Here is a 26,404-nt window from a genome sequence, read left to right on the forward strand (position 1 = left end):
AGTTCCTATAATAGCAATTTTCGTGTATGTTATCATAATGAGGCCAAAGGGACCAAAACCCCCTTAATATTGTTATACTAAGGAATTGTTTATGCACATTTAAGTGGCTCCAGGGTGGAGTTTCACTTTAATTGATATTTGTACAGAACGTAGGCGACAGGTGAACTTTAAACATGTTTTCACCTGTTTCCGATGGAGGGAGAGGAAAAGAGAAGGGATTTTTGAACGCTTTACTATTTCATGACGTGATGCCTTAACTTGCACAAAAGTAAGATTATCCGTGATACTTGGAAAAAAAAAATTAAATTAAACACTGTGCTCTATGTTTTAGCCCTGTGCCAGCGAAACCTCCTATAGTCACATCCACCCACAATGATGAGGGTCTGTTACCAGCCAAAAATGAATAAAAAGCCAGGAAAGGGGGGGGGGGGGTGACAAATGTTTTTCAAAATGTTTAAGACAGAAACCAAAAAAATAAAAAAAAATTAAACAGGTCGTCTCGAGAAAACGAATTTCATGTTCTACATTTACAGAATTTACCACACAAGAAACAATTTAGAATATAAACCGATCAGTTGTACAAGTCATTAAATATACTGAGGGTTAGATACATAGGCTACCTTGCTTCAAGAATTTCGATCAAAGGAGGTTTCCACCAAGAGATAACACACTTATTGTCTTGTGCACATCCTATAATTTTTTAGGTTCCTTCTAGAAGGTGGCTTTTCCATATACAGTTGTATGAAAGCCAAAGAAAAAAAATAAGTTATTTTTTGGACAATCCCTACTCCTTAGAAGGATTGACAATAAGCCGATCACAAAAAGTCTCCCCCTGCTGGGATCCCCAGCAACGCCACCACAGGGGAAATGAAGCATTACACAGTGCAAATTCTAAATCGATGGGTTGTCTGTGTAATACGGGACAGGACAGGTCCTCCAGAACGAGAGATGCTCTTTGTGATGGCTCTCCACTCTGGCCAAGAGATAAGAATCCAGAACATAGGGAAATCTGAGTTTATAAAGGGGGTTTTCTAATAGGGTGTATGAAAATGGGTTTTCTAAATTGGACAAATGTGTAGGTAGTTACATTAAATGACATCCAAATCATTCAACCCTTAAAGCTGCCCTGAGCCGATTACAGGACAATTTATTGCCGGTTTTCAAAGACCAAAGATAACTTTATACCTAGTCTGATAGTGTGTGGAGGATTCTCTCTACTTTAGTGTGCAGTACATGGTCATATCAGAGCGGAGGCCTTTTTTTTTTCTTCTTTCTTTTTGGCCAAAAATTGGAAGCCTTAACCCAAAAACAACCATCGTAATTTAAAGAGGATCAATAGTGGTTCATTCAGACTATAAGGATGTACATGAGCACCTCCACTCTCAAAACCATAAACCATTGAGAAAGGAGTTCGACTCCTACAAAAAGACCCTAAAAACATTCTAAACTGGTTAATGATGACCAGCTCCAAGAGGGCGGAAAATAGGAATCCATGTTATACTGGTCACATAAGAGACAAATCAGTACTAATGTCAATTCTCCAAAAAAATTTCCTTTTTTTTACGGAAAAGTGAAAAGACTGGCACATAATATATGTAAGGAGTTCAAATAAGTATTTTTTTAGTACCCAGTCACTAAGCTTAATGCATTGACTGGCATATTTCATGGTCTACCCACACAGGTAAATTTCCATAATTTATCTTCATCTGAACGGAAGATCTTGAACATTTTATTTATTCATTTTAATGGACAACTCATTTATCAGTAGAAAAAAAAAAAAAGTTGACAGTACGGCGCACAAGCCAATAAATTAAAGTTATCGGAGGGTGGACAACCATTTATGCTTAAAAAATTAAGACGCAAATACACTTGATGCCACATGGAATCAAACATCATAGATCAATTACCAGAAAGAAGAAGTCGGACAGTTAAATCTGCTCTTACAGTACAATAAAGTTGACGTAGATACAATGAGTTAGCAGCGTGCACAAATGTAGGGATTCCGCAGATTGTCCTAAACCAGAACGTATGGTCTTATCAAAACCCTATAATATATGACTTGTGGTATGGGACAAAAGTCAAATTCATGGTAGAGAAACACGCAAAGGCTTAATATGTAACACCAAGAATTCCGACTTTTACCACAGCTTAAGTCACATCTCCTTTAAATAATTAACTTGTGTTATAGGTCGCGATACTGACAAACCGAAGGCCGGTAGCCATAAAATACAAGTTGCTCCAAGAAAAGGCATTTGTAACATTCACAAATGTATATTTTAAGGCTTCTTATCCACAAAACTTAGAAGTGGAAAGTGGAGAAATAGGCCGATCAAGTCGCTCACCTCTGGTACAATTTATTTTAGGCTGGGCAAGAAAGTATTCCTCCCATACTCATAAGTTTATCTTGTAACGTCACATCTGAGAAGTTCCCGGAGTTTTTATTTTTGTGAATTGAAGTGGCAACTCTTTTGTAAACCCTAGATCATTGGTCTCCAACCTGTGGCTCACCAGCAGAACTCCAACTCCCAACAGCCAGAGTCACAAGTTGGAGATCAGTGCCCTAGAAATCCCCTTAAAAACCGTGTTTGGTGTCTGCTTATGTACAGTTTCAGGATGAATAATGGATAACCTTTCGAGGCTCTACCAACATAAAACTCAGCTCTTCCCACATAAGATACCACTGCAGTCGGTAATGTCAACTTGTGACAAACTATTTATTAAGCTATATGGTTGCTTGGCTTGAGCACCAAGACATTGAGATTTCGGGGGAGCCTTTGGTGCTGGACCTGGTAGTCAATCCCACTGTAGGAACAACTCTTTTGCGTAGTTTCTGTGGGAACCAGAACTCATTCAAACAAGCTATGGATGACCAGGTTGTCCACGCACCTCAAGAAAATGGTCAAACAGTCCGAACATCACAGTGAAAAAGACAAATATGACTTCTTGAAGGTCTTAGATTGGATAGATGGGTTGTTTAAAGTTTTTGATGGAAGTTGAAGAAAAAAAAAATGGATGAACCTCAGCAGTACAGGTCAATTAGGCACAGATTGAGCACAAACAGTGCAATTTATTAAGACAAAACACTTTTTTTTAAGGGAGTTGTCCACTTGTTAGAAGGGACCCCTGACAATAAGCTGATCCCAGTTGTAATCTGTGGGGAAAGCTGGTGGTAAGTGTTCAATTTCCCTGCAGCGCCACCACATGGGAAATGAAGCATTATACAGCGTCTATTCATATTAATAGGCTGTCTGTGTAATGTGGACAGGACTGGTCCTCCAGAGCGAGGGACACTCTTTGTAACCACTCTTCACTCTGACCAAGAGATGAGGCTCCCGAAGAGGGAACCCCCACTATTAACTCAGGATTCCCTTAGAGAGTATATAAAGCTTTTTTTTTTTAAACTAGACAACCCCTTTAAAAACCACAGAACTGGGAGAGCATGGTGAGGACGTGGCTCGCAGAAGGATCTAAGATGACATTAGTTTACTAATGACCTTACCCATTAAGTCGCATTGTAGTAATATTGAGAGAGTATAGAATGAGGTTTGTAGGATTCTACATGCAACTTATGGGTCACAAGATTATCTCCCACTTATAAATGTTTAGTGGTTTTCTACCGACATTGTCTACTGTGGGGTGCAACCATTACCAAGACCTCCAAGTTGTAAAAGATATATTTGAGCCAATGTGACTCCATGAATTCTGTAGGGACATGTCTCATTTTCTGGAGGTCGTGTCTCAAGTCTGTCTATACCTAGCCTAAAAGTCATCTGCCTTGACAAAACAAAAAAAAAACCACGACCTTTCAAAATACATTCACATCAAAGAATTTTTATAAATCTTTCCTGCATGAAATTTACAAAATATACATATTTTTTCAGAATGTTACAAGAAGCCTTTTCTTTTGTCTTCCTCATTTTGGCATTTCTCAAAACTTTAAGATATGGACTTGCATTGGACCAGTCATCTACACAGTGGAGTGGCCTCAGACGTATTGAGGGTCTCTAGTGACAACAAATAATGGGTCAAAAAGAGGACTCCCAACATTCTGTGTAGGTGAGGAGTCCAATCTTTGTCATTGCATAGGCAATCATTTAGGCCACAGCCTATAAAAGATATAAGTAATTCATGAAGTCTTAGACCAAGAAAGATTACGTCTTCAAATAAAAACCAAATTGAGGATTAAACATCATGGTTGTAATGGTTGGTCATGGCAACCAACCAGTCTGGATCGAATTGTCTAGCGATTTTTCCTTTTTAAATTGTGATAGGTTTCGATGAGTTTCGGGAAACTGGCGTTCTATAGTACCTTGATTCTTTTAATGATGTATTCCTCGAAAACTTCACCTATCTACCAACAGACAATGGAGTAAGTTGGGTTACTCTAGGCTGCCGACGCTTTAAGTTGAAATGCCCACTAAATTATTGCCCCAATATAAAAGGCATTTTGCAATAGTCACAAATACATATGAAATTTCAGTAAATCTTCAGGACCTGCCACCGACAACAATCTTGGAGGCAAAGAAACTACGAGAAAGGATTGGTTATATTGTACAGAGATATTTCAATGTGGCAAATCCGGCCAGACATGGGACAATTTAGGTTGCCATACGTTCTTATGGAATATCTTATAGTGCTAAGATAGGTTTCATGAATGTATGTTGGGCTGTGCCTCGACCAATTGGTAGGGTAACTACTGGTTCAGCTCATAGCTGGCAGAACCCTTGGACTTATTCTGGTTATTCCAGGTAATTATTGTCCCACCACCAGACATCTATCAATACAACTAGAGAGTCTGGCATAGAAAGAATTATTCTGACCCCAATTGGACCAGGGTTGAGTGTTAACATGTTGTTGCCTGAAGCCCAGGTGGCAGTGTCAATTTCCCCAGGATAGGACAACCTACTTGTAGACCTGGGTTGGCTTAGAAACAATATAGTGGGGAAACCAGTCAACGGCAACTCTGTCAACATGGCACCAACCAAGGTTTCGGACACTCTTGGGACATGCTTTTGCTATTGCCTGGCCCGAAAGCATATCCCCATCCCCTTTAACTGTACATGAGCACATGCAGATTTGGAATGACACAGGTTCCTACTAGAGTTTTTGAAATATATTGCATGGCTCCACAAGGGACAGAAGGGTAAAACTGGCAACCCATATGGCCGTCAAATGGAGTCTACAAGGGTTGTAATTGCTATGGAAATCTATGCTGACCACATCTCCGTATAAATGTATCTTGACTGGAAAGAGATCATCTAGTGTCACTTTATAAACTTTTCACATACAAATTTGTGAATATTACAAGCCACCTCTCTATCGGAGACTTGTATTGCCCGTTAAATACAAAAAAAAAAAAGTCATAGTAATCTAAATAAAGATCCCACTCATCCGAAGTAGATGACAGAGGAAAAACAAGTTGGTATAGAGGCTGGAACAAAGCTGAAGGTTCACACTTTTTATTGTCACTATCTTTTTGCACCCTTAATCCTAAAACTGACCAACAGAAACTTCTGGCACTAAGACGAGTTAATATTCTCGTTTTCAGGCCGGTGTTTAAATGTTCACTTCACAGTGTATCAAGCACCAGTGTGTTTCTATGTATTGGTTTTAAATAACCATTTCTTTATATATATATATTTATATTTTATATATATTGATGTATAAAAATTGATAATATGCTGTATTACAGGAAAGGAGTCGAGCATGGGCGAAACAAAAATTAAGGGCTTGGCAAAAGCAAATAAAAGGGGGTGTCAACGCAATAAATAAATTCTAAAATAAAATAAAAAACAAAAAAAAAAAAAACGTAGGTCTGTAGAAAAAAATTAGATTTAGGTGCACATCCAATTACAAATGATTGCTAGGGAAATGCTATAAAATAATGGAATACGCAATTGTTAAAGGTCATTGACGGTACGATGTTCTATGGTTGCCAGGTTCCCAAGTCGAGCAGAAATGGTCCTGGGAGAAGCACTCGGAGGGTCCAGGGAAGGGACAAACCAAATAAATTCAGTCTGAACAAAAAAATAATAATAATAATCCAGGAATATAAAGAGACGAGGCAGGCGGGTGTCTGGGAAATCCTGACCACGATTCAGAGTCGCTTCTGCCCAATGTATGTGCAATATTTTGTGTTCCTTTCAGAAAGACTCGTCATTCACAACGGACATGTCGCCTTTAGGGGTTGAGGAGCGGGAGGAACCCTTGTCTGTGAATTCTGAGCCAGAGCCGCTCTGGTTCTGCTGTTCCGAGCCCGCGCTGGAGGTGACTGTGGAGGACGAGGTGGAGGAAGAACGAGTCTTTTCTTTAAAGTCTGTGATAATTACGGTCACGTTGCCCACCGTTACTGCGAGCTGTTGTGCAGTACTTCGGTCCACGTTCTTCAGCCTGGGCCTGTAATGTGGAAACATAAGAACCTCTGTCAATGTACAGATTCATGGCTACCTTAAAATTAAGTAACTCTTAAGAATTTTCCTACTTCAAACCAGATCGGAAACCAGATCGGAGAACAGGGAATCCATTGGAATAATTTGGTCTCTTTCAATGGACATGTGCGAAGGCGGCCAAGTGGGGATCTCTATGTCAACGTGCCATAATAGGCCAAGGAGGTGCCCGCTTTAGACCGCTTTTATTTTAGCTGGTTAATTTTACTTTTGTTATAATGTTTCCCCATCACATGGCAGTCCAGCTTTTGCAAAACTACAACTCCCATCAAGACCTGACTAGTTCAGCAACAGCTGGAGAGACAAAGTTTGGGGGACGACAATGACACTACTTTAGCGTATGACAGAGACATGTACTGAATTCATATACATCTTACACCCTAACCCAGTGTGCCAGTATAGCAAAACTAAAGAAATAATCATGTCAAAAATATCAAAAAAAGTATGTACAAAAGTAATGTATTTCGTAGTTGCAATAAAAGTAATCGGATGGTGATGAACTTCTTCACCGAAGACCCTTCTACCTTCCCACGCAGGCCGCTAGCATTTGGTAGGATGACATTTTAATTAGTAAAATACTACGAAACCAATATATCAAGAAGAGTAACCAAGAGGCAATTTGGCAATTTTTGTGGTGGTTCTTTTTTTTGCTAGATACCAATGTTACATCATACAAATTATACATAGAAAGCAATAGCAACACACCGATAATAGAGTATACATATACACACATACACATGTAGAGTGTACTGGTCTAATCATATATAAAGTTTCATTTCTACTTCACAAGACCGAGAGGATCCAAAAGTACTCGCCAAAAATCATCTCCAAGGTTGAAACCAGGATTTATTAAAACATCTAATTTATAACTAAAGTTGGCTATACATATTCGATAGCCGCGATCTCTCGGGACTCCACCATGAAGATGTACTCTCAGCTCGGCCAAGGGGGGCAGATTTCTATTTACCCCTCTGGCAGTGGCCTATTTCCCACAACAAAGGATTTTTTAAATCTAACATGCCCGATACCCTGTTCTCCCGACACCTGAAATGGGGGGTAAAGCTCCTATTACACCTGCCGATTTTGGCAGGTGCAGCGAGCGCCGATCAACGAGACAGCGCTCGTTTGCTCCAGTCACAAGGAGCTATGTATGGGGACGAGCGGTCGTTACTCTGATCGCTCGTCCGCATACATCATGTCGGCAGCGCGTCTCTGTTTACACCGGGAGATGTGCTGCCGACAACGATATTTTTACTTTTTTAAAACAATACGATCAGCAGATGAATGAACGTTTGCCCGATAATTGCCCAGTGTGAAACCACCTTAATGAGGCTCTGTCACCAGATTTTGCAGCCCCTATCTGCTATTGCAGCAGATCGGCGCTGCAATGTAGATTACAGTAACGTTTTTATTTTTTAAAAACGAGCATTTTTGGCCAAGTTATGACCATTTTTGTATTTATGCAAATGAGGCTTGCAAAAGTCCAACTGGGCGTGTTGAAAAGTAAAAGTACAACTGGGCGTGTATTATGTGCGTACATCGGGGCGTTTTTAATACTTTTACTAGCTGGGCGTTCTGATGAGAAGTATCATCCACTTCTCTTCAGAACGCCCAGCTTCTGGCAGTGCAGATCTGTGACGTCACTCACAGGTCCTGCATCGTGTCGGACACATCGGCACCAGAGGCTACAGTTGATTCTGCAGCAGCATCAGCGTTTGCAGGTAAGTAGCTACATCGACTTACCTGCAAACGCTGATGCTGCTGCAGAATCATCTGTAGCCTCTGGTGCTGACACGATGCAGGACCTGTGAGTGACGACACAGCGTGATCTCTCGAGAACACGGCTGTGTCTGCACTGCCAGAAGCTGGGCGTTGTGAAGAGAAGTGGATGATACTTCTCATCAGAAAGCCCAGCTAGTAAAAGTAGTAAACACGCCCCGATGTACGCACATAATACACGCCCACTTGGACTTTTACTTTAAACACGCCCAGTTGGACTTTTACTGTAAACACGCCCACTTGGACTTTTGCAAGCCTCATTTGCATAAATACAAAAATGGTCATAACTTGGCCAAAAATGCTCGTTTTTTTTAAATAAAAACGTTACTGTAATCTACATTGCAGCGCCGATCTGCTGCAATAGCAGATAGGGGTTGCAAAATCTGGTGACAGAGCCTCTTTAAGACAGATAATAGGCCCCCATACACATTAAATTGTCGGTCTATCCTGCCGATAATGGCAGGTCCGGCTGACTTTCCTCTAATGTGAATAGCCAGTTTAACTCCAAAAAATGTACTAACAAAAGTTGTGAATTTTTTGGTACTTGGGTGCAGATGAATCGTATTTGTCCAATTTTTCGATAATTCGACAATTTTTGGTCTGCAAAAATAAAAATTAAAAAAAACACACATGGGAGGAGAGACTCAAACACATTTTGGTCAAGGCTAAAAAGATTGGAAAGCACCGTACTTGTTGCATCCAATGATCACAAAACGTATGTGTTACGGTCTTCCTCTACTTTTTGATGATGTAAAGACACTTAGGCCTAGTTCAGGTTTTTTTTTTTTTTTTTAAAGGCCTGAAAATTGCTTGAGTTTTTGGCCGTGGCCGCTGAATCTAATGCAAAAACCGCAGGGGGGGAGGGGACGCAGTAAAAATGCTCCAAACGTGTTGCAGCTTTTTTCTCCCCCCCCCCCCCTATTGATTTCAATGGGAGGTCAGAGGTAGAAATCTCTCAAAGTTGGAGCATGCCGCTATTTCTCCCACGAGTGGCAAAAAGCGGCCACTGCCTCCAATTGAAAAAAAAAATGCCTCTGCCTCAAATTGGGGGGGGGGGGGGCGACTTGAGGAGTTTCTTGGCACGGATTCCAACGCTGTATCCGTGTCCAAACCAGTGCCAAAAACCAGTGTGAACTGACCCTAAACCTGGTAATTCTACTATCCCAGGACATGATGCAGTTGCGTTAGCAAATTAGTCAGATTGCTTCATCCGGGGAAGACATGGGAGCCACTATTTTTCAGGAGTGTGGAAAGATAATAGTTGGCGAGGCACTATGGCTGTTACTGGGGGTACTGTGGCAAGCACGGAGAGCATTGTAGTTTGCATTATTATGGGGGTAATGTGGAATCTAAGGGATTTGGATATGGGACATCGATGTCGGCATGGTTTGGCTGGTGGGACCCCTGAAGAAGATGAAGGCCTGTTTAAGTCCAATATCATACGTATGATCTCAATCTCTTGATCTCCCAATGGTTCTTCTCGTAAACACAAGATCTGTTATGTTCTCCTAAAGTCGAATTGCTTCTTGACAAACCTCTAGTCAACGACAAATAGTAGGGACCAGATTTAACGAGTCACCCTTACTTGGACTAAAGCAAAACCCACGTTCCTCAAACTCACCTTGAAGTGTGGTTAAAGTTACTGATCTTTGTTGCATTTGCGGACTGAATACGGTTCATTTCATTTTCAGGGTTTCGGTGTATATCCGGCTTTGGTCTGTGGGGACACAACAAACAATGTATTTATAATCTGTCTATACAGCCTGATGTGTCAAGCTATCAGATGGACGGACTAATGCTAGCTGTGGAAAGACCATGGCTGCGGTCGTCACTGGGCGCATTAGTCCGAATGTTCCATCAACACCACAGGAAATGTGATCATTGCAAAAGGTTCATTTGGCTTAAAGAGGCTCTGTCACCACATTATAAGTGCCCTGTCACCTACATAAGGAGATCGGCGCTATAATGTAGGTGACAGCAGTGCTTTTTATTTTAAAAAAACCAATCTATTTTTACCACTTTATTAGAGATTTTAGATTTATGCTAATGAGTTGCTTAATGCCCAAGTGATTTTACTTTAGACCAAGTGGGCGTTGTACAGAGGAGTGTATGACGCTGACCAATCAGCATCATGCACTCCTCTCCATTCATTTACTCAGCGCATAGGGATCCTGTTAGTATAAGACAGCACATAAGGATCTAACACATTAACGATACTGAAGTGTTTAGACAGTGAATAGACATTCCACGGGATGTCTATTCACAATCTCTGCACTTCGTTACTGTTTCTATGGTAGTTACAGCAGAGGAAGCGTAATCTCGTTGTAACCTGTCATTTACAGCGAGATCTCGCTTCCTCTGCTGTAACTACCATAGAAACAGTAACGAAGTGCAGAGATTGTGAATAGACATCCCGTGGAATGTCTATTCACTGTCTAAACACTTCAGTATCGTTAATGTGTTCGTATAAGACAGCACATAAGGATCTAGCAGGATCCCTATGCCCTGTGTAAATGAATGGAGAGGAGTGCATGACGCTGATTGGGCACTGATTGGTCAGCGTCATAAACTCCCCTGTACAACACCCACTTGGTCTAAAGTAAAAACACGCCCAGTTGGGCATTAAGCAACTCATTAGCATAAATCTAAAATCGCTAATAAAGTGGTGAAAACAGATCGTTTATTTAAATAAAAAGCACTGCTGTTATCTACATTATAGCGCCCATCTTATGTAGGAGATAGAGCACCTATAATGTGGTGACAGAGACTCTTTAACGGTCCACCATGGTAACAAAGCCAACTTAGGTAAGACAATCACATAGCAATATGTAGGCAGAACATGGATTGTCCCTTAACAACCCTAGAAAAGAAAGTTAGGTGGGTGTCCAACCTCTGGTGCCCCCAACTTTGTAAAGTTGAGGGACCCCAAAACTCTTGTCGTTCGGAGAACAGGATGAGCAAAGGCAATCCTTACCCATAGAGATTAATAAGAGATATGGAAAAGGCTGAGTGCACTCATTTGGTGTTTCCAACACTCCTAATCATCTAGGGACCACACTTTCAGCAAAAGTGGGGGTCCAAGTTGTGAGGTTATAAAAGTAAGTTAGGAGAGGGTCTGATTGTCAAGGGAGAAACCCTTTAAATATTCTGTACAAAAGAATAACACCGCCTAAAAAAGGGACAGCAAATATTAAATGCATCTATGAAAAAACTAATAAAAAAAACAACAAGACTTTCCGAGAGCTCTAGAAACTCTACAGAAATCTAACAGAGAAAAATCGCCATCTTTCTCCTCCTGGTCCCGTCCATCTTGGGTTCGGGACTGAGAAGGCGGACATGGTTGACTGATCATTACATACCGCTGGGGGTCCCGATTCATCCTTACCGGCACCACTGCGGTGAGGAGGAGTTTCAATGGAGCGGCAATAATGCATGCGCAATGGGACTAATGGAGACAGGGCTAGTAGAGTAGTATATTATAGTAGGCTAGTATTTTTCTATGTAGAGTCCCTTTAACTGCAAAGAATGGTATATCAATTCTCAGTACTCTGCCCAACTCCCCTCGAATAGATAAAAGGATCTATCCTATTTGGACAACCCCTCTTTTTAAGCGAGTCCACTGACAATAATATTATTGAAGTTTCCCTCTTCTAGAATCCCTCCTCTCAAAGAAACAACTTGTATGGACACAGAAGGCTCTAAATGAGCATCTGAAAGAAGGTTGTCTAACTTCTGTTAGGCCAGGGTCACACACACAGTTTTGATGCAGTTTTTGGCTCAGTTTTTTTTAAGCCAAACGCAGAAGTGGACACAAGACCAGAGATGCATCACTCTTAGGCCTGATTTATACGAGCGTGTGCGTTTTGCGCACGCAAAAAACGCTGCATTTTGCGTGCGCAAAAGGCACTTAACAGCTCCGTGTGTCATCAACGTATGATGCGCGGCTGCGAGATTTTCTCGCAGCCGCCATCATTATGACACTCCCTTTGGATGTTTGTAAACAGAAAAGCACGTGGTGCTTTTCTGTTTACATTCAGAGTTTGACAGCTGTTGCGCGAATCACGCAGTTCGCACGGAAGTGCTTCCATGTGACCTGCGTGGTTTTCACGCACCCATTGACTTCAATGGGTGCGTGATGCGCGAACAGCGCACAAAGATCGGACATGTCGTGAGTTTTTTTCAGCGGACTCACGCTGAGAAAAACTCACGGACTGTCTGCATGCCCCCATAGACGAATATAGGTGCGTACGACACGCGTGAAAAGTACGCGCGTCGCACGCACGTATATCACGCTCGTGTAAACGAGGCCTTACCTTTATGCCTAACCTTCCTTTTGGATCCACTTCTTGCTTCGGCTTAAAAAAATGGAGTCAAAAACGGTCACAAAAACTGCATCAAAACGGAGTGTGATCCTGGCCTTAAGGCGTTACTGACTTTTGAATACAACCTCCCTTACATTTCATTCATAGATGGAAAATTTTGTATTTTTTCTTTTATTTACCAGAAATTCAGCGCACATAAATCTCTTCCTATAATGTGTATCCTACCCAACCTCCATTGCAAGTTGCGGTACCTGGAACAAGTGCTTCAGGGAACCGAATTTCAATAAGATCCTATATTAGGAACCGGAGGCACGTCTAGTGCGGTCACTTTCGACATTTCAAAAATCCTGGAGAACCCCTCCCTTTCAGATCGATTTCTTTATCTTTCCATTTACACTCTTCTAATAACCCAAATTAGGCTGTGAAATGGGATTTATAACACAAACTCCGAGCAAAGCGCATTCTCCGAACGCACAAAAGAATCCTTCTTGTCGACACACAAATATCTAGCGGCCAAATTATCCCATAATTCCACGGCTCCTCTGTTCTGGAATGTAAATTAGCTATTGAAACCGTGGCAAGAAATACACAGCCTCCCAATATAAAGTAATTATGGGCTCTTCAGCCCCAAAAGAAGAGTGTGAGCGTAACTCACATGAGAGTGCAAACAATGAGACACTTTTATTCCCGAACAATAAGGGTTTTCAGTCCCCATGTGAATTCATACAGCTGCTCGGCCCGGCGTGTTTACAATGATATAATTTACGCTTATAGAAAATTTTACATTTGTTCTAAGTGGGGGCCCCGTTTCTCGCTCGGTCACAGTAAAGGCTTCTAAATAAGGGAAGACCAGAATTCGACCGATCAACATCTGGGGGCTACATAGGAAATTATAGTGTCCCATTTTTTTTTATTTTTAGAGTTCCTGTACCGTGAAATGGGCTGACACGCTCTGTGGTCTCGGCCCGGACTCGCACGTGACAAGAGGCGGCTCTGTAGGAGGATTTAGAATATGGACAAAACAATTATCCCCTGTTATTCCCTATGCCTCGGTCTTCATGGTCTACGAGATTTCAGAGTAGATCACAAGCCAGAAACTACAAAACATTTCATATGATTCAACACATTTTTGGAAGAGAAGAGAGTGGTATCTATCACTTATCAATCATCACTGTAGATTTAGATAGTGCTAGGAAGCTTTATCCTCCGACAGGTTAAAATTTTAGACCTTAAAGGGGGTTCTCTGCTCTGGAAAATCCCTAATTGTTGGAAGGGTTCCTTGACAATAAGTTGATCACAAAGTGTCCCCCTGCTGGGGGCCCCAGCGATCAGCTGTAATCTGTGGAGAAACCTGGATGTGTTACATTTTCCCACAGCGCCACCACGGGGGAAATTTAGAACTACAGCGTCCATTCATATATTAATGTGTAGTCTGTGTAATGCGAGAGACACTCTTTGTAGCTGCTCTACTCAGCCAAAAGATGAGGATCCTGAACATAGGGGCCCCCCCTCTAGTAACTCAGCATTCCCTAATAGGATGTACGGAAATATGTTTTTGAAACCAAACAACACTTAAATATTCACACCGGTGTTCCTCATGGAAAGGAAAGCGTTCAGTCACAGACACCATGCTGGTAGGGATGTGTGTGTTAAAAAGTCTGACCCTTTAAGCAAACGTCCACTTTTTAGGTTCAAAATTCTCAGTTAAATAAAAAAATTGTAAGTCTTTAAAGCAGATAGAGCCAAGTTCTTCTGATGCAAAGCTCCAAATCCCCAGCATAGAGAGATTTAAAAAGGTTACATGCAGTCACCACTAGAGGGAGCTTACTGCATACAGTTTTATTATGGAGTTCAATGTATCAACAGTATGCAGAAAGTTCATAGCTCCCCCTAGTGGTAGGGCTGCAGACAGCCAAAACATTACAATTTAAAGCGAAGTCTGAAGAGGATCTAGAGATCAGATCTGCATCAGAAAAATGGAACTCCAACCACTATAAAGATATATTAAGAAATTAATCAGCACAGAATTCTGGTCCTATTTAGTGGACAAGCACTTTAAAGCTCTAATGAAAAAAAAAATCTGAAAGATGGAAAAAAAAAGTTCCAACAATCTTGTGTTCACCAATTGATGTATCAATTTCAAGCAGAATATTTACCCATACATTCAACCAAAAAAACCAAAAAAATATAAAATCCCAAAATTTTTATTGCCCATCTTGATTCCATTTGCCATTATGTCTACCCTAAAATATTTGGACAAGCAGAGGGTGACCGGTTTTAAACAGAGATCCTTTGTTCATGGGTCATCAGATCATATACGTATATTTGGTTGGTATCGATAAATACAGGAGAACTAAACACCTCGCAAGGCAAAGCGAATTGTTTGAATGACTACTTTAGAATATGAAGTAAACCAACTATAGCTGTTTTTTCCTTCCTATAAATCGACCCTCAAGAAAATAAAAATCTCACAGACTGGGCAATTGTGCCTACTAGTTTTTAAAAGGTTCCCATATAAGTCAGATCTATCAAACATGTTGGGTGCGAGTGCGCTCCTGAACCCGCTATGGGAGCCCCATAGAGTGGGTGGGTTGGCCCTATCCCCTTGGGTGGTGTGAACCTGCAGTGGGCTAACCACTCCGCATCATCACCAAATTTGCGGGTGTCCATATCCGCCAGTCTCTGCTGACAAAAATTGGTGGTTGTACAACGCCCTATCACCACTCGCGTCCTGCACTTACCGTGTCTTTTTATAAGTGGTCTTCTTGACAACACTTGGAGTAATCTCCCGCTCTGGCTTTTCCTTTTCATGCCTCTCTCTCTCAACTTTCTGTTCCTTTTCAGGTTTCTCTTTATCAGTCTTCTCCTTCTCTGTTTTTTCTCGGTCTATCTTTTCCTTGTCCAACTTCTCGCGGTCTAGCCTTTCCCGATCCAGTTTCTCCCGATCCATTTTTTCCCTGTCGATCTTCTCACGATCTAATCTCTCTCGGTCTAGCTTTTCAATTTTTTCTCTGTCCAGCTTATCCCGGTCTAGTTTCTCTCTGTCTACCTTCTCTCTGTCCAGTTTCTCTCTGTCCAGCTTGTCCTTTTCAGGCTTTTCCTTTTCTAGTTTTTCTCGGTCCGTTTTCTCCTTTTCAGGTTTTTCAATTTTCTCTTTTTTCTCCTTTTTTGGAGGTGGCGGGGTGGCATACTGCTGGGCAACTTGCTGCGCCACTAATTGGGAGTTTATTCTAGGCTTCCTATAAAGAAACAAAAAAAAGGAAATATTAGGCAGATACTTAAACCGGCAAATACATAGATTGCTTCTAGCTACCAACCCAAAATATAAAAAAATAAAAAAACAGCACCACTCTTGTTATGGACTGTGCCCGATATTACAGCTTTTACATACGATATTACAAGCAACCCCTGTAAATAAAATGTTTTGCCTCTCTATACAACACATTAAGAAAAGTTCTCCAACATGAAATCCAACGTGCCCAATCCCTTTTGCCCCCAGATTCTGTGCCAGACGGTCGGAACCCCCCCCCCCATACACCGATAGTCGCCGGTCCCTAATTTCATCCAACGTGTATGGGCACCTTAAATCCTGAGGCTCCAGAACTCACGAGACAAAATTCTCAAAGAAGAAAACTGGCATGACTACTAAAGGTCTAAATTAAAGAAAAAAACATTTTCCACAATAAACCAAGAACAATTCAAAAGCTATGCCGACCTTCATACATGCCAAAAAAACACATTTCTAGCTACAATATATACTCCAGAGCTACATTCACAATTCTGCTGGTTGCAGAAAGATTATCGTCAGACACCCCCTAACAGCTGAGCTGCCATAATATAGGTGGACAGTAGCGTCCAAGAGAATTACCAAGATACCAAACCCCCAGTGCAAGCGCTATGCAGATACTGAGCCAGCAAGGGATACTAGAAGATTTCAGCTCTGAAGCCCGGACAATTGTGAACACAGGATGTGTAAGGAAATGTATTCGCGTAACTTTTTACATGTATTGATTCTATATAAGAACTGCGCTAAGCTGTTTAAAAAGTGAACGTACGCTTAGGTCGGGTGAACCCAGCCTATTTTCAGACGTAATGGAGGCGTTTTACGCCTCGAATTACGTCTGAAAAAACGGCTCCAATACGTGGGTAAACATCTGCCCATTACTTTCAATGGGCTTTACGATGTACTGTGCCAATGACCTGTCATTTTACGCGTCGCTGTCAAAACACAGCTCGTAAAATAACTGCCTCGTCAAAAGAAGTGCAGGACACTTCTTGGGACGTTTTTTGGAGCCGTTTTCTCATAGACTCCAATGAAAACAGCTCCAAAAATGGGCGTAAAAAACTCCGCGAAAAACGCGAGTTGCTCAAAAAACGTCTGTTTTCCCTTGAAAACCGCTCCGGATTTTGACTCTACGCGTTAACATACCCTTATATTAACGGACGCGCCTAAAAAAAAGTCACCGAAGGCCATTTTGGGCAATTAAAAAAAAAAAGACAACTGGCTCCTGGAGTGGTCTAACTTGCTTCCAGAGTCTACAATAATTTTCACTTCTCCATATATTTAGAATTATTTGTAGGACACACAAATACATTTCCGTTAGGCTCCAACAACTGTTGAGTTTTTCGCACCAGAGTTCTACAGTCATGAAAAGATTCCAAGCATATGGATATTCATGTCGGCTCCACATTAACGCTCAGGGCCAGACAGCAGCAAGTAAAGCATCAGCCGCGTTGTGCTACTTTCCAGCTGTGGAACAATTGAAAGAAGATACTTTAAGTCTGAGAGGAGGCGAAGGCGTCCAAATCTAATCTCCAATTCAAAGCACGTTGGTTTTCGAGCAGCGCCTTCATCGCAGCACAGCATTACTCCACACAACAATAGCGGCTGCTTGTCTCCAAGGAGTCGGAATGATTATTTTGTCTCGGGAATGACAGTTTCACACTTATTGACTGAAATTCTGAGAATGGAGAAAGCGAGGACTGGTATAACCAGCGACAGATCTTACCAAATTGGATCATTCGTTTTATCCCTCTCCAGTGAACCCCTAAGAAATGCCTAAAAAATATTCAGGATTTTCCATTCTGATTTGGGCAATTTTTTTTTTTCTTTAGATATTGACGGATTTAATAGATGACCCATCAGAAATGAGGGGAACAGAATACAATAAAAACCCTCCATTAATCCGCCGGCCTTCAAAAGCGGAGCCGTTGACTCAGAGGATATTCAATTAATTCCCGGTATTAGGTTTCAGGAGATTTAAGGACAGTAAAGAATGAGCCTAAATAATCTCCACATGTAGTTCCAACTTGCCTAGAAGAGAACATATGTAGCACTCCAAGAACCAGCAGAAATTAGCAGATGTGCGGACATTGACATTTTTTCCTCTCTTAAAGGGCACCCGACACTAAAAACACTACACAACAAATCACCAATTTTGTTTGGCTGCACCATTATTTCTAGTGGAATTTTACATTGAGCAGATAGAATTTTGTTATTTAACATGGAAGATTTAAACAAAGTCATAATTTATGGAACGTGGAAGAAAACAAAAATGGATGCCCATTGAAATCTGATTTTTAAGATATTATATATTTTTTTTAAATGGGTAGAAAATTAGAAAAACACAGCAACTTTCTTCGAGAAACAACCCCGCACATGTCCTTGGGTTCTGTGTGGTATTGCAGCTCAGTTCCATTGAAGTGAATGGGGCTGGCTGCAATACCACACAGAACCCGTGAACAGGTGTGGCGCTGTTTTTGGAAGAAAGCAGCCATGTTTATCTAATCCTTTACAACTCCTTTAAGAGTATGAAAACAAAAAGCAGTGACTTGAAGGTTGTGAGGGATACATCCAACCTTTACCAAAAATGAACAGAGGTCTCAAAAATACCAACATTCTTTGAGATATCTGCCCGGCCGTTGCCACTATGGGCCACTAGTGAGCGCACGGATGGTTGTAAAACTTTTTTGTACAATAGCGGGAACTTCAGACGTTTGGGAATGGTCAGCAAAAGAGGCGACGTACAAGACCACGCTGTTCCTTCCTGGAGGGCAGAGAGGGCATGGCTAGTCAAATTACCTCTAACACCTGTGTATTTACCACCTAGGGCAAATTTGGACAACATGGATGGACGTTATATATTATAGGCATGATGCCGTACCCTTGCTGATATAGTAAAAGTTAATGATGCTACCTACATAGAGTCCCTGTGTTTCGTCAAGGATGCCCAAAAGGTCAAAGTGGAAGGGATCAATGACCTTTGACTGGACAGACCGTGGTGAGTCACAAGTAAGGAAATTAGTTTGCAAGCTTGACTGGATTCCCAACGCTTTAAATACCGGTCTAGCTAATAAAACAGGGATGAATACCATACTGCAAGTCAGTCTGACCATTACAGGGCAGGAAGAAAACAAAAAACAAAACAACTAACGTTTTGGAAAGTTGTAGCCACCTGCCAGTTACAACTTTCTAGAACATGCTGGTGTGGCACTGGATAAATTACTATTACTCACAGAGAAGAGAGCGAGCGAGCGAGCCCGCCCGAGGAGGGCCCGCCCGAGAACAGAGCGAACGAACGAGCGAGCCCGCCCGAGAACAGAGCGAACGAACGAGCGAGCCCGCCCGAGAACAGAGCGAACGAACGAGCGAGCCCGCCCGAGAACAGAGCGAACGAACGAACGAACGAACGAACGAACGAACGAACGAGCGAGCCCGCCCGAGAACAGAGCGAACGAACGAACGAACGGGCGAGGCCGCCCGAGAACAGAGCGAACGAACGGGCGAGGCCGCCCGAGAACAGAGCGAACGAACGGGCGAGGCCGCCCGAGAACAGAGCGAACGAACGGGCGAGGCCGCCCGAGAACAGAGCGAACGAACGGGCGAGGCCGCCCGAGAACAGAGCGAACGAACGGGCGAGGCCGCCCAAGAACAGAGCGAACGAACGGGCGAGGCCGCCCGAGAACAGAGCGAACGAACGGGCAAGGCCGCCCGAGAACAGAGCGGGCGAGCCCGCCCGAGAACAGAGCGAGCGAGCGTTCCAGCCCACCCGAGAACAGAGCGAGCGAGCATTCCAGCCCACCCGAGAACAGAGCGAGCGAGAGTTCCAGCCCACCCGAGAACAGAGCGAGCGAGAGTTCCAGCCCACCCGAGAACAGAGCGAGCGAGCGTTCCAGCCCACCCGAGAACAGAGCGAGCGGGCGAGCCCGCCCGAGAACAGAGCGAGCGAGCGTTCCAGCCCACCCGAGAACAGAGCGAGCGAGCGTTCCAGCCCACCCGAGAACAGAGCGAGCGTTCCAGCCCACCCGAGAACAGAGCGAGCGAGCGAGCCAGCCCACCCGAGAACAGAGCGAGCGAGCCAGCCCACCCGAGAACAGAGCGAGCGAGCCAGCCCACCCGAGAACAGAGCGAGCCAGCCCACCCGAGAACAGAGCGAGCGAGCCAGCCCACCCGAGAACAGAGCGAGCGAGCCAGCCCACCCGAGGAACAGAGCGAGCGAGCCAGCCCACCCGAAAACAGAGCAAGTATTTGTATATAATGGATTACTGGATTTAAAACTACCCATGGGGAAACATTTCCCTCATGCATTATGTTAACTTCCTGGGGGACAGTTCCCAAATACTTACCTCGATCGGAAAACACCCTCATTCTAAGGTCAGAATGGAGTAGTGTAAATTGTTTACACCCTCACAATATGTAGCACCCAAGATTTAGAACGGTCCTAAAAATTAATCATTCCTCAATTTCCAGTAACGACATTTTATTTCATGCATCTTCCACCTCATACTGGAAACCTCTTTTCTAACAGTCACGACAACGCTGTTTTGCCTCATTAGTCTCGATGTTTAGATGCCAAATCATAGTTTATTAGAGTTCCGAGTTCCTGTGTGAGTAGGGGGCAGTATACATTACACTCAGGGGAAATCTCATTTATATACATATGATAGAAATAAACATTCCACGATTACCAGAAATTAGTCATCACTGATTAATGCAAAATGTAACATTTATCAGGTTCTTGTGGTTTCCTTGTTTTTGTCAGTAAAATAAAGTATGCCGAGAACCAGAAATACAGTAACATGAGCAACACGGCGAGAAATCTGAGGAAGCAAAGGAAAAGCTACGTAATCACTAAAGCCAGGCTTTCCGAGATGTTGTTGTGAGATCTATGTATATATCATACACTAGACAAAGCCTGGACAGATATCAGGCCATGGACTACAAAAGGAAGAATCAGAAAAAGGACCAGGTACTCGATGATTTAGATTGGTTTGGACAGGATAATTAACACAACCACCACTGGTCCATGTCCAGTCAGGAGAACCTCCAACGCTGGCTACACACAGAAGATGTGTGCTCCTCTGTCTCCTCCAATCTCACCATAAACAGACACGCTTGGCCGAGGCGAGAGACAAGCCACTGACTAGAACTTCTGGCCGCAGCTCATCTCAGCAGAGAAAAGGATCGGACGTGTTGAAATCCAACAGGGTCGGTCATCGAGCCCTTCATCAGGGGTTCGGTCCTCGAGCCCTTCATCAGGGGTTCGGTCCTCGAGCCCTTCATCAGGGGGATCGGTCCTCGAGCCCTTCATCAGGGGGATCGGTCCTCGAGCCCTTCATCAGGGGTTCGGTCCTCGAGCCCTTCATCAGGGGGATCGGTCCTCGAGCCCTTCATCAGGGGGATCGGTCCTCGAGCCCTTCATCAGGGGGTCAGTCCTCGAGCCCTTCATCAGGGAGTCAGTCCTCGAGCCCTTCATCAGGGAGTCAGTCCTCGAGCCCTTCATCAGGGAGTCAGTCCTCGAGCCCTTCATCAGGGAGTCAGTCCTCGAGCCCTTCATCAGGGAGTCAGTCCTCGAGCCCTTCATCAGGGAGTCAGTCCTCGAGCCCTTCATCAGGGAGTCAGTCCTCGAGCCCTTCATCAGGGAGTCAGTCCTCGAGCCCTTCATCAGGGGGTCAGTCCTCGAGCCCTTCATCAGGGGGTCAGTCCTCGAGCCCTCCATCAGGGGGTCAGTCCTCGAGCCCTTCATCAGGGGGTCAGTCCTCGAGCCCTTCATCAGGGGGTCAGTCCTCGAGCCCTTCATCAGGGGGTCAGTCCTCGAGCCCTTCATCAGGGAGTCAGTCCTCGAGCCCTTCATCAGGGGTTCAGTCCTCGAGCCCTTCATCAGGGGGTCAGTCCTCGAGCCCTTCATCAGGGGGTCAGTCCTCGAGCCCTTCATCAGGGGGTCAGTCCTCGAGCCCTTCATCAGGGGGTCAGTACTCGAGCCCTTCATCAGGGAGTCAGTACTCGAGCCCTTCATCAGGGGGTCAGTCCTCGAGCCCTTCATCAGGGGGTCAGTCCTCGAGCCCTTCATCAGGGGTGCAGATGGAGACTCTAGATGTGTCCATAGAAATGCATGAAGTCTCAGAATTTTCCTAACAAACTGCATCTTTGGGGGGGGGGGGGGTGTCTTAAAAAAAAAAAGGCAAAAGAAAGAAAAAAATAAATAAAGTTGCCCTCCAACGAGAGAGCAATGTGGACCACACTATTGGAGGGACTTGGCAGTCCTGTCTGATTTCACGGGACGAATAGCGTGGCATACATGGCTACTTTTCCTGTCAAAACGGACACCATGTCAGAACCCAATGGACCCGCTTGAAAGGTAAAAGGGATCCATGAGGCGCCTTTTGTATCCACAATATGATGAATCTAGCGTGCGCCATATGGAAACCACAACATAAATGAACAGAGCCCAAGTTCACATGATTCAGGTCACACAACCTGGTGGAAAGGCACGGCTAAATTTTCAATGTAGTCCTGTCTCTAAACTGACCATACATGTCCCAAATTTGCAGCAGGCCACAGCGCTCCGATCAGGAATCTGAAGTCGTTACTATCCTGTTAAGATTTCCCCCCCATTTTGGAAAGTCTGTGCGATGAACGCAATTCCTCAAATTTTCATGACAACAAAGAAGAATATTGCTCATAATAAAGTTCTCGTCTACCTGATAATCCAGCACCTATGCTGTTAATACCAGGTTGAAGGAATTATACTGCGGAAATTAAAAGCTCTCCAGAACCCGTAGTCTGTTTATAGACTCTTAGAGCTCTCAACGCTGCCATTTGTAAGCCCGAGATCTGGTCTTCACTATGAAGAGCGCTTCTTAGCAGAGCCCAGGCGATTCAACGTAAAAAGAAAGGAAACATGGAGTCAAGGGTAATTGTCACGAGTGCTTAGCAACTCGCTGCAGAAGAATCTTGTTACAATGGCCTATGCTCTTGACCCTACATTTTTAATTAGTGCTGTCCCATAGATACAGATAAGGACTGGTACAAAGAACATCTCTGGAAAAGAAACTACATCTGTGACATTCTTCCTGGAGCAAAGTGCGTTCTCTGAGCCCGGAGACACATTGTTAGCCTGTCATCAGACAATATAATACTTCACTACTGACTTATAGGATTCTTCCTACTGCGAAGAACCACCAAATTTAAAATGGAAAAACAACATTTCTATCTATAAAATGTCCCATACACATGACAAAGCCCAATGCATGGATCCCATACGGCGCCACATGGAGTCCATATTTTAGACATATATGCTCTCCGTGTGACACCGTATAGGACCTCTGTGAGGCGCTGTATTCCTACTCTATGTAATGCATCTTGGAGAGAATAGCTCAGTAACACAGCATAATGCAGTCAATCTGTGGGCAGGAGGAGCAGGTTGACATATAGTTGTGCGAGAAAAGATTACATGTAATCTTAAAGACGTGCGCCAGGCCATCAATACCTTAAATGGGAACCGATCAATTGAACATGATCATTCTGCATGTTATAGAGCAGGAGGAGCGGAGCAGTTTGACATCTAGTTGTGCGAGAAAAGATTCAGGATAACATGCAATTTATTGGTTAAAATCTCTTCTAACTGGGCTTGAGTCCAGTGGGCGGACCTATACTGTGATTGGCAGTTTTGCTCTGTATGCACATTTAGAGGGAGGGATGTCAATCAAGGTTTGATAGCGCCCACTGGACTGTGGTCTAAAGAGTCCAGTGGGTGGTAACAAACATTGATTGGCAGCCCTTCCTCTGAGTGTGCACACAGAAAACGGACAATTATGGAGGCATTGTTGGCCTATTGAATGTCTCTAAGGCCTGATTCACATTGTTTTTACCCTTCATTTAACAATTTACCCGACATTCACGCTAAACGTGTTCATTGGGTTCCATTAGCACGATGGAGGCCAAAAGAGTAGACAACGCTATTCTATCCTGTGGGATCCGGCTTACATTTTTTATTTTATTGTTTTTAAATGTATACTGTGTGGTATACGTTTTTGTTTTTTTTTTAATCATGGGAGTCTGTGTGATGGATGCAACTGTATGGGATCCATCAGAGGTATACGCTAAACATATACCTCGGGGAGCTACCACAGGTTTGGAGTCCCCGGGCAGAGCATCAGGCAGCGCTCGGCCCGGGGTACCCAGCCCTGGGAAGCCCCTGATGACACAGTCTATATATTGACGACAGTGATGTCAGGGGCTTTCAACTATGGAGTCCCCAGGAAGGGCCTCTAGTGCGCCAGCCAGAGACTCCACGACTGGAGAAGCCCCTGATGTCACAGTCCATATATATATATATATATATATATATATAAACTGTGAAGTCAGTGGCTTCTCCAGGAGTGGAATCCTCCGCAAAAGCATTGACAACACTATGGCCGTGGATTCTGGCATCTCAAAGCTCTTAACATCACTGTCCATATATGGACAGTGAGGTCAAGGGCTTTTCGAAGACAGGAGTCCCCGGCCAGAGCGCTTGCGATCAGCTGGCCGGGGACTCCGTAGTTGAAAGCCTCTGACATTACTGTCAATATATAGACAGTGACGTCAGGTGCTTCCCCAGGCACAGCGCTACAAGTAGCGCTATACTCAGGGAGTTAGGAAGGGGGTTCAAGAAGAGGCTCGTTGGATTTATTATATATATTATAATCTATTCTACCAATTGCACTTAGAAGCCAAGTTCACTATCCAACCTACTACAAGCTATCTAGAAGTTAAGTCCATTGACATGAGCAGTGGTGTATATTCTGCACTTATCCTTTGGTCGCTAGTATCTTGCTGGATGGCCCAGGCACGGAATAAGGCCAGTGATTGGCCTACTCCGACATATTCTATTGGAGTATACATCTGTCAATGTTGTCTCTGGGAGGCCAGACTTGCCTTGTCGCTTTGATTGGTCATGACGTAGACCGCTCTAAGAGACATGAGGAAGCTTATAAAAAGGGGGATGTTCTCGTGCTCGCCGCCATAAGCCCCTATACCCCTGAAGACGCCACTGTTGTGGTGAAAAACGTTGGGGGGAGGGGGAAGCTATGAGAATTCCTCATTTTAAACAAATCAATGCTGTCTAATGTACAGTGTCCTCTTGCAAGCGGACTGCAGCCGCTGCTTGGCTCCTATCAAATCGCCAGACATTGGTTAAACCCCATGCACACGACCGTAAAAAAATCTCCGTAATTGCAGACTGTAATGCGGTCCCGCCCGGTTCTATTGGCCGTGGACACCTTTCCATATCGCTACAGATAGGTGTCCTACTTTGATTTTTACGGGCCGTGCTCCCATACTTTGGCAATCTGGTTTAATGTTTATAAATTCAGCCCAGCAGCATAGTTCGGGCGACGTAGCCCTATACAGTGGGATACAGTTTGGACTCCTCCCAACGCATACCTCCAATGTAAGAGAAATAACGCAATGTGAAACGGGGCCAAAGATTATAGTGAATATAAGGACTCGTTCACATCTGCGTTGAAGGCTCAGTTAGTGTCCTCCGTTGCAAATCCGACGAAGAATACCGGAGTCAATAGCGCAGCATGCTAAGTTAATTGGATCCATCGGCCGCCGGCGGTGTCCGTAGTGCAACAGAAACAGCGCTCCATTATGCCCTTGTTCTGCTTCTTTGAGCAGAATGAAGGAATGGCGAGCACAGATGTGAACAGGGCCCAAATACAACAGGTATCTGAAGGACAGTGGTCACTGAAAGACATGGTCAACTTCTGACAATCCAGGTGATGGGTGAAGCAATCCTACCACTTTACCCTGGCAACCACAATCCCATAGCCCCGGGAGCAGCTGCCAGATTCCTGCGTGTGTTGGATTACGTAAAAATAATTCAGATTCTTTATGCATCTGGGTTAAGAGGATTAGTCGGGAAACTGTCAGACGGCAAGTAAAATGTAAAAGCTACAGGTAGAAACAGACTCTTGGGTCAAGTGATGTCTAGTAGCTGCATGTTATCTACACTGGTTGCTGGGGTGGGAGGAGGGGGATGCGGCTGGTGATTATTGGCGGCTAAGCTGAAGGTTTTCGGGTATTGGTAGAAGCCCTGGAACTAAAGCGTAAGGACATTATTTTGGTTATAATATGGTGCAAGTGTCTTCTCTACACATTTTTCACCCCATAGCACCTTCTTAGTACTGTGAAGAGATAGAGCTCCGAACTTGGTTGACCTATAGAAGAAGACGTTTGCAAAATGTGACCTCTAACATGGAGTTAATATTGCCGGTCATTTGTCTTCCTCTCCCAACTCAAATTGGTTAACTGAATGGAAGCAGACGTCGCCTGATAAAACATGTCTGGCATTCGCCCAAATAAGAAGGTTTTGGTTGCCAGGCAGCAGAATTCTGGATTTGTATGTTCGATTCCTCAGAGAACTTCTAGACTATTTGCAAGTAACGTACATGAATCCCAGCAGCCCTAAAAAAAATAAATCCCATGTATCCCCTAGATGCCGGACTATTAGTACCTCGCTACGTCTTCTGAATATGGAGGCAGTCAAGATCCGAGATTATTCAACCAAAAACACTTCTACATTTGGTCTT

The 26,404-nt window shown here is 43.7% G+C and overlaps 1 protein-coding gene across 1 annotated transcript in view; it reads right to left on the reverse strand.

The window, feature by feature from the left end:
* Nucleotides 1-2,796: 2,796 nt before the first annotated feature.
* Nucleotides 2,797-26,404, reverse strand: part of RYBP (RING1 and YY1 binding protein) — a 60,338-nt gene continuing 36,730 nt past the window's right edge. The window contains exons 3-5 of the mRNA XM_075834042.1: nucleotides 15,289-15,786; nucleotides 9,847-9,942; nucleotides 2,797-6,396 (exon numbers count right to left, since the gene is read on the reverse strand). Coding sequence (XP_075690157.1) covers nucleotides 6,144-6,396; nucleotides 9,847-9,942; nucleotides 15,289-15,786 — 847 coding nt within the window. The 3' untranslated portion in view covers nucleotides 2,797-6,143. The remainder of the gene's footprint in view (nucleotides 6,397-9,846; nucleotides 9,943-15,288; nucleotides 15,787-26,404) is intronic.

Source organism: Rhinoderma darwinii, chromosome 7 (genome assembly GCF_050947455.1).
Source record: "Rhinoderma darwinii isolate aRhiDar2 chromosome 7, aRhiDar2.hap1, whole genome shotgun sequence".
Classification (NCBI taxonomy): Eukaryota; Metazoa; Chordata; class Amphibia; order Anura; family Rhinodermatidae; genus Rhinoderma; species Rhinoderma darwinii.